The 16,623-nt window shown below is 32.8% G+C and overlaps 1 protein-coding gene across 1 annotated transcript in view; it reads left to right on the top strand.

Annotated features, from left to right (window-relative positions):
* LOC118197178 (synaptogenesis protein syg-2-like) overlaps window positions 1-16,623 on the top strand; it is a 289,538-nt gene that overhangs the window by 47,224 nt on the left and 225,691 nt on the right. Inside the window, exon 3 of the mRNA XM_085817873.1 lies at window positions 524-727. Within this exon, the coding sequence (XP_085673999.1) occupies window positions 524-727 (204 nt within the window). The remainder of the gene's footprint in view (window positions 1-523; window positions 728-16,623) is intronic.

Here is a 16,623-nt window from a genome sequence, read left to right as displayed (position 1 = left end):
CGTTCACGTGAACGTAAGAACTGTAAGAACGTATATATACGTTCACGTGAACGTATATTACAGTGAACGTATAATATATACGTTCACGTGAACGTATATATTATACGTTCACTGTAAATATATACGTTCACTGTAAATACGTATATCGTTCTTACAGTGAACGTATATATACGTTCTTACAGACATCACAAAAAATATTTCTAAGACTTATATGTACGGCCTTGGGACATGTATGTACGGCCAGAGGGTTTTAAATATAGATTTTTTCGGGGGGGGGTCCTGTTTGTGTATCGCTTGCGCTTGCCGATTTTTTTTCAAACCCGTCCAACGGAAGAAAATTTGGTAATTTGTTTAGTATTTTCTTTAACAGAGAAGTAAAAATTTAAATATAATTAACATATATTTGTAGAATATTTATTTCAAGACAACGCATCCGTGAGTCTGTGTATTACCTTCGTGTCTGTCTTTAAACATAAAAATCTAGTAATATTTATATATTCTTTAATCGATTTTTGACTTTCAGGTAAGCCAGTTCCATCTGTCACGTGGTGGCGAGAGTCGGTGCTTTTGGATGACATGTACGACGTAAACACCAACGGAGTTATTAGGAATGAATTACTAATATCTTCATTACAACGGCACGACTTGATGGCAGTCTTCACTTGTCAAGCGTCCAATAATAATGTCTCGCTGCCTTCTTCGTCTTCGGTCACAGTAGACATGAACTGTAAGTAAATATTTTATTATAAAAAAGAAAGAAGAGAAAGGAATTATCCTTTTGGTTTCAAGTAAATTTAACTTAATTTTAATTAAGTTTTCAAGTTTCAAGTTATTTTAATTAAGTTTTCAAGTTTCAAGGTTTCAAGTTAATTTTAATTAAGTTTCAAGTTAAAACACTTGCTATTTCACTACGAAACACTCCACAGAATTACGAAACTGTTTAATTACTGTAGAATTAATTTTAAGTCTTACCATTCTCGTCGGTTGTTCTATAATTGCGTTTAAATCTGTCAGAAAACCAACTGAATTTTGTGCAATTCTCATCGATATAAAACCATTCTGATAGCTTGGTCTCAATGCTTTAAATCTAAGCTATTTCCCAGTCTTTGCGATCGCCTTTTCCCCGTCCCCCCTAAAAGGTCTGAGATTTCGAAGCATATTTTTCAGTTTTCCTTTCAATCCATACAAAGATAACAAAAGATATTGAATCTTTGGTAGAAAATCCTTCCAAAGAGTGTCTCTAGGGTGCTTAGAGGGGAAAAGTTCTGAATAAGCAAACTATGTGTGTGTGGGGGGGGGGCGGGTTTTACTGTGACCTTCGGCCGTGGTTTCACCCACCTTTACAAACTAGTTCTGTTATAGACTGATTGTTATAAAGTCTCTGACCGCTCCCTCAAAACTTTCGCCTGGGGCAGAGGAAGCACTTGTGCCATTCGAACAGTCTCTATATTATTGTCAGGGGGCTTACTAGAAAACCATTTAGGGTGCTGTAATTTTGAATGAGCTATGTTTCAGAAAGCTAAGATTTATAAAGTCAATACAACTAGTTGTTTTCATTGTAAACTTTCATTGATTTTTATTTGAAACAAATTTGCTGTATCTAAGCAAGTAGTGCTGCCAATCGGCGTCGGAAGGCCGTAAAGACGTCTTTCAATAAATAAATAAATAAATAATGACGTGAAATAAATGGCAGCTTTTAAAAAGTAAAATAATAATGGTAAAATGAATGTGGAGAACGCATAATCTGTGTATTAATTCTATATTATTTTGAAGTAAAAAATTCCATATTTCTTCTTTGTTTATATAATGCTGCAAAATTCCTTCCCCGACACCGTTTCAAACAACTGTTTAAAACATTATTCTTTCAGAGGATACAAAGAATAGATATTCATGAAAATTAAAGAATGGTTAGTTTTTATTCCCAATTTAAACCGATTCCAGAAATATTTTTTTAATAATTTAATAGAAACACTATAGAATTTTCTAATAACAAATTTGATCCTATCTTGAATGTAGCCCAACTTGTTTATTCGAACATTTTCACCAACTTATTTTTCAAGCTTGTGGTTCCCCAACAGTGGTCTAGTAGTTATAACCGCTTAACACTAGTATTTCGAACCCAGGCACACGAGCTGCAGTTCGACCGCCTTAGCCACGACCATGAGCGCAAACGCGCATATGATATTTAGAACGATTTATTCTCGAAATAGGGTGGATGGAATCATGTCGTATAAATTTGTTTCCTTGCTTGTTTCCATGGCGTTCAAACAGCACAGGCATAAAAAGACAAAATTATTTTTATGTAATCTAAGCTGATAAGCTGAATCTATTTGGAAACCTAGAGACCGGTTTCTTTTTTTTACTACAAAAAGAATACTTCTTCTAAAGAATGCAGTTCTGTGAGTTTAAAAAATAAACGATGAAATACGGATTGCCCATATAAAATTCATCAATTATTTTTAAAAAAATTCAACATTCTTGTTTTTTTTAGTTCTCTAAATATTAAAAAACAAAGATGGAAAAAAAAAATGTGCGAAAGACAATTAACGACAGCATCACTCGATGACATGGGGATTCTCCCTCCCTCGGTGATATAAATTCCCTCTTTCCGGCGAAGAGAGAACTTTCACGTGATCTCTCACCTCGCGGCACCTAACTAACGCCCCCCTTTTGACGATTCTATATGTTTTGGCAGAAAGCCAGCAAAGTTTGCGTTTAAGACGGTCGAACTATTTAGCTGCACGATTGGATTCTGTAGTTTCTCCCCATGCGTACAGTGAATATCAGCCAGTTTCTCTCAGAAAGTCCTTCACAAAAGCTATCTTCGTTTTCGCATGTAGCCCGCCTGGGATATGTCATATTCAAGTAGCTTAATATTATCCGTTTAGTCACACGTCTATGGAAAGAAACGTAGGTGAGAATAAACTCAGCATAGAATTGATTGAATAAAATACGTAACGAGATGCGGTAAAAATATTATTTTTGTTTTCAGAATTATTAAAATTATTCGGTATAAAATGTTATACCTCCAGATAACAAAGATAATTTAACGCAATGCATTATTATTGCTGTCAAAAGTATGATAAAATATATGACATAAATCATGAAAGCTTTTTCAAAATATACTTGTCGATTGCTTTCTGTCTGAGATCCTTCTGCTTTAAGTGGACTTTGAATTAACATAAAAGTCAAATCGGAGAGCTGTAAAATAATTCCCTTGGGAATTTAGAGACTAGAATTGCACAAAATTGCTTAAGGAGGCTTTAAAGTTCTTCGCTTTTTATGAACAAAATAAACTTATAAAGTACAGAAAGATTTCTATGATAATTAAAGAGCACCCTTCCGCTAATATAGCAAATCCGGCAGAATTAAATTTTATTACATTTCATTTTGTTACTAGAGATATAATTTGTATATAGTCATTTATTTCATATTTATGCTTTGTCATATCTAACTATGCCCTATCAATGCGGCGGAAAATCTTACGTTTAATAACGATTAGAATTTTATTATGCTTGACTACAGCCAAACTCACAAGCATGTTAATAAACGTTCTTGAGAAGTTCTCATTAAGAATGAATTTTTCTATGTTCCACTTTCTCTGCGGATGGAACAGTATTTTTCAGACAAAGCTAACATTGGATGAAAATGAGATAGCAAAGTAATAGAACGTCAGATTAAGGTTTTCAAGGTATATGAAAGTGTTAATATTCGAAGCAAAAAATATGAAATATTAACTGACATAAACATTTCAATAAAAAAAAAGCAAATTATTAGATGCTTTGATTTATAGTTTAGAATATATTTGAAAAGGGAGTGGAACAATCTTATCGAATGAAAAATACAAAAAATACAAGAAAATAAATAGCAACGAAGAAAGGCTTATTCAGTTTGTGAAATCAAACAATAGATCTAGCGTTTCGGTTGAATAAAAGTATAGAACTATAATCCTACAGGGAAAAAAAAAAGGCAAAAAATCCCTTTCCTAAACCAAATGGAAAACTGAAAAAGTATTCAAGGGAAAAAAAATAAATAAATAAATAAATAAAATAAATAAATAAAAATAAAAAAATAAAAAAATTAATAAAAAAATACAATTTTTTTTTTTTTTTTCCTGTGTGTGTATTTCGTGATGGTTGCTGATAGGTAGATCTACTTTTTCTCTGAATCTTATTTATTTTTTTTTCTTTACTTCCTTTCATTCCTTTTTTTTTTTTTTTTTTTTTTTTTTGTATTTTCAAGGAATATTGCAAATTGAACAATGAAATTTAGAAGCACATCAGAACACTTGTATTTTATTCTTATTCTTGTTTTGTGGAGCTGAGTATTTTTGTCTAGTCATGGAGGATAAGAAAACGGAAATAAAAATTGTGCTAAAAAAGAATCTCTCTCCTTCCTTTTTCGAATGAAAGAAATCTTTAAAAAAATCCATTTACTCTGGTTACACAAAGCATAAATTTCCATTTTCAATCAGTAAAAGTCGCGTGCATGGTAGTATTATGTAACTTTAAATATATAAAAATATGAATTACCCTACGAGGGAAGCATTATTTTTAAAAGATAATTCATTTAATTACTGAAGACACAAAAAGATAAAAGAATATAATTAGTTACGAATTTTTGTCAGATAATCTGATTATACATTATGAACCCTTTATTGCAGAATTAATATCAGCCTGTCGCTTTTTGCAAAATATTATTGAAAATTAAATGAACCATTAAAAATTACCTATATTATAGCTTAGAAACTGAGTTCTGTATAAGAAAATATGATGCCTTTTCAAGCTTCCAATGTTGCTCATAAAGTCCTTATGCCTACTTTATTTTCACAATCATTCGTCATACACATGTACTTCTACTTACAAAATTATTTGAAATAAAATATTCACACTTTGATACTCAAATATTAAAAAATTAGTTTTATAAGTTTTACGAAATCTAACATTTTATATGATGTCTCAATACCTATAGTTATATTCAACAAGAGGATAAAAGTTTACAATTGGATGCCCCCCCCTTTTTTTTTTTTTTTTTTTTTGGCGATTCTTTTTTGACGCCAAGATCGGCGCCAGAAAGGTGCAATAGTCAGGCAGTTAAAACCAAAGCTGCAAAAGGTTTCCTAAATTTTATAAAATAAAATTTTTAAATTTCAAAATGCCGTAACAGGACTTTTCTTTTTTTTTTTTTTTTTTTATTTATTTATTTATTTTTTTTTTATTTAAAGCATTTTTACATGTGGAATTATCTATCTTCAACCAGAGATCGTGAAAAAAAAAGACTTCTATGGACACGGTGTGTATTAGGTTACAGTTATGAGATTTAAGGGACTGAGACGTATCATAAATGTATCATAAGTGTGTATCATAAATGTCTTTGGTAAGATAGTAATAATATAAATCTTCTGACTTAAAATGCATTAGCTACGTGGTCCAATTTTTTTTTTTTTTTTTTTTTTGTTTTTTTTGTTTCATATATTCCTTTTACCAGTGCTAATCGTTCATTCCCTCACACTTTTTTTCCTCAACCATTGTCCAGCAGTCGAACGATAAAGTCGCCGAACACTGTTAGTTTGATCTGGGCTCGATTCCAAGCGAACTGGCCAGCTGGATTAGCGCTTGCGTGTCTTTTCTGCTATGTACGTGATACGAGTCAGTTTCCCTTTGAAATTTCTCCACGGGCACTATTTATACTTCCTTGTACGAAGTAAAAAGGAAGTATTATAATCGCGAAAAGCTTCAGGCAGCATATTTTAACGAAAATATCCACTCTGACCGCTTTCAAATGCAATTTAACGATGTTTTTGCGTGATATCTCTACGTAAGGGCAGAATAAAAGACTCTTTTCCTCCAAAAAAACTAAAAAACTGCTTTAAAATAAATTCTGAAGATAATTTTTTGTGGCGTCTGTACGAACGTATGTACGTCCGAGTAGCCTCAGAACGTTGACATTTTGTATATAGGACTGCTATAACATGTAGATGTGCACCTCGTATTTTGGTTTCAATCGGCCGCGCCAAACCTATATAAATATATTTATAAATATATCCACTCTGTTACCCGGCGCAGTGATCTCAGTTTCTTTACTCTTATATGTTTCTAAATTGTTCATTTTTTGCTTTAAAAATGATTGAATTATGTTGTTTTTATCTTCCGGTTAAGGATTTTATGCCTTTAGTAAATCTCTGTGCAATAGTTTTAGAATTATCAGCATTTTTAACGTTGTTTAATTGCCTCTAAGCCTGTTTTTAATGACGGCCATTGATGTTTACATTTGAAACAGGAGACTAGTGGATTTGTTGCCAATATAGAGAAACTTAGCTTCGCAACAACAAAGATAACGCATTCATTTATTATTGCCAATTAAATCATGCTTAATTCTTTCTGGAAAATTTTCGAGGAAATAAGTGTTTAAGATTTACTTCGTAATTTTTAATACATATATTTTGAGTTTTTATGTATTTTTGCCTTGTCGCGAAGTGAGAACTGAATTAATTGAATGAGAAATACTCAATCGTCTGTGAAAAACTGTTTCTTTTTTGTTTTGTTTGCTTAATTTCTTTTATACATAGTTCTAGCTTTATTATAGTATTTGAATAGAACATGTGGCAACGATTCGATAATTCTTTAAATGATATAAATTTTGTGCATTCTGAGTTATAATATGAACGAAATATAATACTGTTAAGTGAACCTAGTGCCAGATAGCCGCTATGGTAAACAAAGTGAATTTTAAAGAATGATTTATTCTATTGTGGTTTATGCGGTGTCGGCGAAGTAGGTTTAATTCAATCTAATATGTTTAAATAAAATGCAAGAAAAAATGCGTATAATTTAATATTCCGTATAAGGAATTCATGTGGTGTACACATCAGATTTTTTCCCTTAGGCTTAAACTGCGTTAGTGAGTTTTGCCATAATCAAATAAACCAAAACTAACACGTTTATGTTAATACTTTTCTTGGAGTTTTTAATTGTTTTCGGGCAAGGAAAGTTTTTAAAAAATAAATTGAAGCCTCCATTACAAAATTTCAAATATTTGCCACTAAACCATATTTTATGATAGATCACGCATCATTAAATTATATTCTATCATACTTTCAACTAAAATTTATTATTAAACTTAGGTATTTTCGCTGCTTTTTTGAATTTCAGACTGCAGAAAGCTTCTTTAACTTTCATGCAGCAATAGCAAATAAGCTTATCTAAGATTTGACAGCATAACAGCTAGAATACATCTTCAGAAAATGAATATTCATATTTTCCCTTTTATATTTCTTTCAGCTTGATCGATGCATTTTATTTTTCTTGTAAACTCAATGCATCCATATTATGTCAAAGTGACATTAGCCAAACTTACAAGCCATGCAAGAGATGTCAGAGGCAAATCCCAATGTCTGACTTTTAAATCTCCACAGTTTTCTTTAAAACACACTCCATTTATATTTCGCACTCTTACTTCTTTATTATACTTATAAAACTTTCAAAAATCACATTTGCTTTCAAATCACCATCCTTAAAGTTAACAGAAAGGGACTTTTTGGTTTGCCATTTCTTTTCTTGCAATTTTCGTATCTGGCATCATTAAGATAAAACAGAACTTCTGAGGAACATTCTACACTATTTTTATCGTTTTATTTTCTCTGCATTTTCTTCTAACTTTAATACCCTTTTCTCGCCATTTTTTTTTTTTTATTCCCTTTACAGTTTTACTTTCTTTCTTTTTTTTAAATGCTAGAATTTCGGATAACATTTTCAACTTTTTATTCCACTCTTCTGTTTTTCTTTGTAAACACGTTCCTGTATTTTGTCCAGGGAGATTTCGAAAAATGCTGACATATATGTACGTATGTGAATATGTCAAAGTGCTTGGAAAGCATCGAAATACACTAAGGCAGCTTGCGTTATCACTATTTTGAAAAGCATTTCGTCTGTAATCAATATTTTTTTACAGAAATATCGTCCTATAACCTTGATATAAAATTATTAAGATGTTTGCGAGCTACAGAACCTAGTTATGCTTTTGTTACTTATATATAGAGAAATATTTTTACAAAAATTGACAATTTAGTAAAGAATTTGAAAAAAGCTTCACAGCATAATAAACGTAATTTCCTTTATCTTCCAGAAAACAAGCTCTTTTTCCACTGATAAAAATGAACCCTGAAACCTCATTTTAAAGAGAAAATTGACATCTGTAGCATATATTGGAAAATAATATTGCAAATGCCAAAGTGGATGCTTTGTTTGACATTTCTAATCTAGTAATATTCAAGTAGATATTTTCTTGTTTTAGGGGAGAATTTTCTGACTCTGACCTTTTAAACTTGTTTCTGACCTCCAATTACGAATCCTCCGCCCAGGGACATAGACGTCACTTTCAAAAATTAAACGCGTAAGCAATTACCAACTCAGCGATTATCTCTTTCAAACTGATATATATCTTTACCATTTAGGATAATTGCAGTTATTCAAAATTGAAATTACTTCTACTGAAGCTAAAGTTTGTGGTTGTTTTTCAGATGGTCTTTATCTAAGTAATTACGCACTGAGTGTAGCTATTTAACTGACGAATTACTTTAATAGCTGATATAATAGCTGTTTTCCACAAAAAGAATGAGGTAAACAACATTTTTTTAAAAATTATTATAAAAGGTGTAAATATATAAATTCAAGTACAACTGGATAATCTGTTCTCGCACTCTTTAAGCTGAAATCATTCCTTTAAAATCTCTAATTAAATATCTCATTTTTATATGCGTAAGTATCTTGATTGTAAATGCATTTGAAATAATCCTTCGGGATCATTTTAAAACAAAGGAAAGCACCTTCGTATTTACGTTACGCATGGGGAAAATATCGAAAACACCCATGCAGCAAGCCTCTTCGTCGGGACTCGAGCTCCAGATCAGACAACCAGTGATCCGCTGTTTTAGCCGCTCGGCCGCTGGTGCGCTGGGGTCACCATAAATTCAATTATACGTATAAAATCCAATTATGCGAATAAATTCTTCGCATAAAATTCAATTCAGCAGCTATATCACAAGATATTTAAATTAACTTAAAATTTAAGAAATATTTAAAAAATTTAAAAGCAGCGTATCATTAGCATTTCCGACAGATAGTCACGTGCGCTGGAGATAAAAATGGTATTTTCCGTACAGTGTTGCCATTGCTCGCTTTGAAATCGTTGAGTTTGTTAATCAAAAATTCGTTAAAGTTTTACAAAATATTAAATAGAGAATAAAACAAATTCGAAATTCAAGATTCGAATATCCAGGTGCACCTGTTCGAGTGGATGATTACGTTATTCAAACTTTGATGGCTCTAAGTACCGTCGTTCTTTCACTATGCTAAAAAAATACCAACATCTATACAGATTCTTCATTATTTAATTTCTTTAAATATAATATATGGCGATAATATTTGGTGGCAACAATTTGCAAAGTGATACAGTCGTTTATAGCGACTCGACGCGAAATGCCGTTTCGAGACTAGTTCCCTCGAAATTAACACCCTTATGGGCTGAAAAAGAAAATATATAAATCTAAAATCAAGAATATAGAACGTGATGCAGAGTCTATTAATTTTATACAGTATTGTTGTAACACTTAAGCTTTCTGATCTTTTGTATTGTTATATACATCATTTGTATTGTTAAGAGTATGAATATATGTCACGAAAGTTTCTTCAAAACTAAGCGTGTTATTTTGGAAACTGAATAGTGTTTTCTAATTTAATATACATATATACTAGAAAGGCCGGCGGTCATACGAAATGCCCGCTGTTCTTGATATTATAAATTGTAAATAAAATGATTTGTGCAAAGGTGTCTGCTAATTCAAACTGAATTACCCAGGGCAGGCGGCGAGGACGCCCCTTTGCTTACTGCCCCACGGTGGTTTCCCCCTTCTACTTGCTTAATTGCTTAAAGTAGAGTGCAATGAAGGAAACCACTGGCGGTACATTTCTTAAGGGCCACCGCTAGCTCAATAAATAAAGGTGATTTAAATAATAAAATTGTTAATTCACATGTCCAACATCTCTTTGTACACAACATTCCTTATGCAGATCTTTCCATCACTTTTAAGCTCGTTTTGCAGAGGACCATCCAGTATTTTTAATTTTACGTCCATTCTTTCACGAACTCTTGAACAGGCAACATAAAGTTGACCGTGTCCAAATGCAGGCTCAGGTAAGAAAATGTCAACACGCTTAAACGTTTGGCCCTGAGACTTATTGATGGTCATAGCAAAGGCAAGTTTTAGAGGAAATTGTCTACGTCTCAATTGAAACGGAAACCCTGTGCCGTGGCAAATTCACCTCATTGGCTAGTAAAGTTACGCAAGCAACCAATAAACTACCGGCGACAAACAGACACTTAAGCCGCATATACCTATATATGGGGTGAAGTAACATTATCCCCTCCGAAACGGCTGGCTCCCGGGCTTAGCGAAACACACCGCTGTATTCCGCAGGTCCGTTGTACCCCCATTTTGACCATTCGCATTTTCGTGGGACATTAATTAGCCGAGATATTAATTAAAAACTAATTTTCCCCTATGTTTTCCCTACATTTTCCACTTTCTTTCTTGGGTTTTTCCTATTAGAGGGATTTGGCTACGTCCCAAACTATTTTTTCTCGAATATCTACGGAACGGCGCCGAGCTGAAATTCGAGACGCGTATTCTCGGATTCCAAAAAATTCTCCGAATCCTTCCATACCATTCTCATCTTCGTACGACTTTGATCGGCTGAGATATTAATTAAAAACTTCGGAAATGTTAATTTCCGCGCTCATTTTTCAGAGTGGCATCAATAAGCTATCGGCGACAAACTCTTAAGCCGCTTTTATATATATAGATATAGATATAAATATAGATATTCATTCTTAGAATGGAAATCTAAAATTTTCTCAATTACTTTTGAAGATTTATTTTCAATTATAGGAACTCTTGATATGTAAGATGATCTATCGTAGCAATTTCATTTGTTTATAGCGTAAGAATTGTACCGAGAAAAATATTTCAGAATACTTTTATTTGAAACCATTTTATCAGTTTTTTATTGGATTTATTGTATAATTTCAAAAAGCGAGTAAAATGTCTTCAAATATTTTGTACCTTGCTTTCTAATTTTTTTGCTCATTTTGGAATTAACGTATGCTCTACTTTGAAAAAAAAAAAAAAAAAAAAAAAAAAAAGAAGTAGCTTGCACTGTCAATTAGAAATGCCTTCAAAGTGCTGAAATATCGGACGATATTTAATCCAGATTTTACTGTCATCTATGCCTCAGTTTAAGCTCTGACCTATAACACAATTTGTGATCATATTGAATTAAAGTAACAAAGTTTGAGAAAATTAATTAATCTTTGCAAATTACGAGTGGGTTTGACGGATTGTAAGAGACGGATTAGAAAATTAATATCTATCATACATTTCAGGAGCGTAACGATTTTTCATTCCAGTTTACATTTCCCATTAATGAATGATTTGCAGTTCACTATGAAATGAAACTTGATTTGAATGTATGAAAAACGTACCTGCGGGGTTTTGAATTCGTGAGTTAATTTCATGTGATGTCATTTTGAAGGAAAGCGAAAATCATTAGATAATGTAAGAATGTTTGTAGAAAGGCAAAGCAGTTTAATATGTTAAATTAATTTCTCTATATATATTTTGAGCTGAAAGGGAAATTTCAATATGCAGATCAAAATTTTTAAGTGAAACGTGCTTAAACAAAAAGAGAAATTTTAACGTTAAAGTAAATTAATAAGGACGCTGGTATTTTAACTGAAACTGAATATTTGAATCAGAGATGTTTTCAATTAATACAGTCCGAATACATATTGGTTTAATTTTTGCATTCTAAAAAGTATCGCATAAAGATGACACATTTATTTAAACTTCCGTTTTTGTTGGTATTTTTCTGTCCTTTCTGCATGCCTTCGTGACATAATTGGAAGCATACTCCGCGTGTATTCGAGAGGTTCAGGTTCGAGTCCCGACAATGGCACTGCTCATTTTTCACGTCTCCTATTTCAAAATTCTGAAGACACTGCGGTGGCACCCGAACTAAAGGGTGGTGAATGATGATTCTTCATCATCAGGATGTAGCGAATGGATCCCCTAACCATCAGTCACCCTTTAAAAGGGCGTGTGTATAAGATATTTTCTCTCTCATCTCTGCGTGCCTTCGTGGTGTAACGATAGCACACTCAGCGCGTATTCGAGAGTTCCAGGTTCGAGTCCCGGCAAGGGCAGTGCTGATTTTTCATGTCTTTTTCATGTTCGAAATAACCTAATGTCTCTACATATTTATACGAGGCGTATTCGGAAACTAAGTACCGTTTTGAAAAAAAAAAATAAAATAAAATAAAAATAAATAGTAAAACAATTTTTTTCGAATCCAATTTTATTTTTACATGAAAATACATGTCTTAAACTATTTTTCAACATAGTTTAATGATCAAACACTTGTCATAGCGGGTGACCAGTTTTTGCATACCATCGTCAAAGAAACTTCCCGCTAGCTTCGATAACCACGACTCCACAGCATTTTTCGTGTCATCGTCAGATCCAAAGCGCTTGCCACCAAACTCGCGCTTCATGTGCAGGAACAAGTGATAGTCGGACGGCACCAAGTCCGGGCTGTACGGCGGGTGATCGAACTGCTCCCAATGAAACTGTCGAATTAACGATTGAGTGAGTGATGAGCAGTATGGGGCCGAGCATTGTCATGGAGCAACACAATTCCTTTACTGAGCATTCCTCTTCGTTTGTTTTGAATGGCACGCCTTAGTTTTGTTAAAGTCTCAGAATATCGTGCCGCATTAATGGTTTCACCTCTGGGAAGAAATTCAGTAAGCAAAACGCCTTTCCTATCCCAGAAGACAGTGCACATGACTTTTTGTGATGACATTGTCACTTTGAACTTTTGTTTTTTCGGAGAATGAGTGTGTCTCCACTCCATCGATTGTTGTTTCGATTCTGGTGTGAAATGACACACCCAAGTTTCATAACCTATCACAATTTGGTTTGAAAAGTTTTCTCCCTCATCACTGTACCGCGTGAGAAATGTCAGGGCACTACCAAGTCGCTTTGTTTCGTGAACATCAGTGAGCATTTTGGGAACCCATCGAGAACACAGTTTGCGATAATGCAAGCGGTCAGACATAATTTCGAACAAAACAGTACGTGAAATTTGTGGAAATTGCCTCTGAAAGAGTTGTCATTGTGAAGCGTCTGTTCTCATGAATTGCTTCATCAACTTTCCTTACCAAATCATCGGTGACAACAGAAGGCCGACCAATCCGAGCCTCGGCGTGGACATTTGTTCGACCTGCATTAAACATTCTTACCCACTCTCTCACCATTCCATCACTTATCGCGTATTCACCGTAAACTTCTGTCACTTGACGATAAATTTCGTTCGGTTTAACATTCCTGGCGTTCAAAAATTTAATCACGGTACGAATCTCACTGTCAGCGGGAGAACTAATTGTCTTAAACATTTTGAATGTGCACAGCAAACTGAAAACACAACATAGAGCAACCAAACTGGCGACAAATGAAAGTCAGTGAACAAAAAAGACTAGTGCGCATGCGCGGGACGCCTACCACAGCGCTGCGACGGCGCTAGAATGAAATGGTACTTAGTTTCCGAATGCGCTACATACATACATGATCTCCGGAAAAATAAGATGCAGATTTTATTCTTTAAAAATTGATTCTTAGCATGCAGTTTTAAAGGTAAAGTTTCGCCAATTAAGGTACAGAGTATTATGAAATCATTATTTGAGGATAAGAAGGTTCTATACATAGTTTTTCAACAGATCTTAACGTTCAAATATTCTCTTTCCGCTATCGGAAGCCGAACCTGCAGCCGCATTAACAGTTTTTCACAGCTTTAGCCACTCAACAAGGAAAAAATTCCATCTACGGTCGAGCGGTAAAATTGCTCAAAACTGGTAATTCCGACATGGTTTCGAATGCAGGCCAATGGGCTGGCTGCATGGGCATTTTTGTATGTTTTCAAATGTGTAACGTGTATACGGGTTAGTTTCCTTAGAATGTCCTCCACAATGGCCTCCTTCCATTAGGCAGATAGCTCTAGTGTGCTTTGCTAATTTAACTAAACCAAACCAATTCCAGCTATGGGAAGGAGAAGATAGTTTTCGCATGCTTTTCTGCAAATACGTGTTACCTTTGCACTACAGAATATGCATTTTCAATAGATCCAACTCCTCAACATCGTATATAATCCACACTTGTTGCTGTATCACATTGTCTAAAATATTGAACATTTTAATAAACTGAAATGCAATTTTGAAAAATATTGCTTCTGAGAAATATAAACGAATCAAACGGAAAAAAAAAATAATAAAAAATAGTCATATGTTATTTATGATGTTAAATTGCTATTTATGTTAATTTATTTTTAATAACCTTTCTACAAACATTTTTTTTTTGAATGACTTCTCAGTGCTTTCTTCTAACTTGTGTAAGTAATTAAATGCATCTTTTATTGTAACAGCATCTTTTTATTTAAAATGCTAACATTAACGAAACATTTTCGACATGCAATGACGTCACATGAAATCTCGTGCTTTCGTCTACGTCAGAATACGAAATTATGTAACAATAGCATATTTAATGTTTGGCGATGCTTTTTTTAGCCCAAACAGGCATTAGACCCAAAGGGCTATCAGTCTCAAAACGACATTTTGCGTCGTTTAACTTTCTGTATTGGTTCACATTTCAAAGTGTTGTTACCAAACATTATCGCCATGTATTATATTTAAAGAAAATAGCGAAGAATGTGCATGAATATTTCTCGCGTTGTGAAACCACAGCGGTACCTACAGCCATCAAATTTTGAATAACGTAGTCCTCCAACCGAACATGGGCACTTGGAAGCCCAAATTTTGAATTTAGTTTATTATTTATTTCAAATTTTATAAACCTTTAAGGAATTATTGTTTAACACACTCAACGATTTCAAAGCGAGTGATGGCAACACCGTACGAAAAAAAATTACATTTTTATGCCCACAAGTGCACAAGACCGTGCATCCGAAATTCAAAAGACTTTTTGACTTGCTGTTTCTAAATATTTTTAATATTGCTGTTTGAATTGAATTTTTTGTTCTTTAAATTCGGAGAACACGATATTTAATAAACAAAGGTAACACACAAAATGTTAGAAAAACAGCTTTTTGGTCGTAATATAAAACCTGAAAGATTTTTTTGTATTTTCTTTTTTACATATGCACTTTGCACTTTTTTTTAGTCCAAAGGGGCTTTGTCCCTGACGGACTATTGTTTTCGTTTTGAGGTTTTGCGTCGGATCACTCTGAATGTCCGTTTCACTTTTCAAACTGTTGCCACCAAATATCATCGCACTGTGTATATTTGAAAAAATTAAATAATGAAGAATCTGCATAAATGTATGCATGTTTCTCACATTGTAATAAAACAACGGTACCTAGTGCCATCCAATTTTGAATGACGTAATCCTCCTACGAAAATGGGCATGTGGAAAACCAAATTTGAAATTTGGAATTTGTTTTATTATCGATTTCCTATTTTGTAAAACTTTAAAGAATTTTTTATTAACAAACTCAAGGATTTCAAAGCGAGCGATGGCAAGTTTGTAGAGGGAAAAAAAAATTACCTCCAGATCGGGAGACTGTGTATCGGAAATTCTAAATATATGCTGAATTTAAAATTATTTTGCGATATTGCTGTTCAACTTAATTTTAGGTTTTAAGTGCAAAGAACACATATTTAATAAATAGAGGTAACACACAAAATGTTAAAAACGCCCCTTTGGCCATAATTTAAAATCTGAAACCTTTAAGATTTTCTTTTTTTTTAATTTTTATTTTAGATATTTATTTTTAAATTTGCATTTAAGAAAAATTAATAATAATATTTGATAATCAGATGGTTTATTTACATAAAAACATATGGGCGTTCTGTAGGAAAACAGACATTTTTATTTATTAGAAAGGAGCAAAACACTATATAAACATTATGTGAGTTCTTTGTTGCTAAATTTTGTTAGGTATTTTTTTCATTGAATGTTCATATTTTGTGCATTTGAAATTCAAACAAGAGTTACTAACTTCGTCGGTTAGCCGGTTTTTGTTTGTCTTAATAGTATTTAATGCTGAGAAAAAAGTCTCACAAAAATATGTCAAAAGTCTTTTCAGTCTTTCGCTTATTTTCTAATTGCACTTTCAAAAGCGTAGCTTAATATATAATTTATTTTCCTTAATTTATTTGACTAAACTTTTTCATGGTTCTAATTTAATTTAAATAGTTACTAATCTCAAGGCCGAAATATTTAAATTTTACTTTCTAAATCAAGTCTTGCAAAATATGCTAATAGAAAATTACTTGCAAATTATTAATAATGAGAAATTTAACGCTTATTTTCCATAATAAAAATTAATGCTGTATATCGTTTACTGGCATTTATTATTTTATTTTATGCCAACAAGTACATGTAATATTTTCGTTAGAAAATCCAAAACTATATAAATAGTTTAAATATTGAAATCTCATTAACTAGTAATTTATTTTTTATGAAAATAAAGTGAATGTTATTTAAAATCTAACTGT

Source organism: Stegodyphus dumicola, chromosome 1 (genome assembly GCF_044657685.1).
Source record: "Stegodyphus dumicola isolate Sdum_Otavi_A_Nest chromosome 1, ASM4465768v1".
NCBI lineage: Eukaryota > Metazoa > Arthropoda > Arachnida > Araneae > Eresidae > Stegodyphus > Stegodyphus dumicola.
This window is presented reverse-complemented; position numbering and strand designations above follow the sequence as displayed.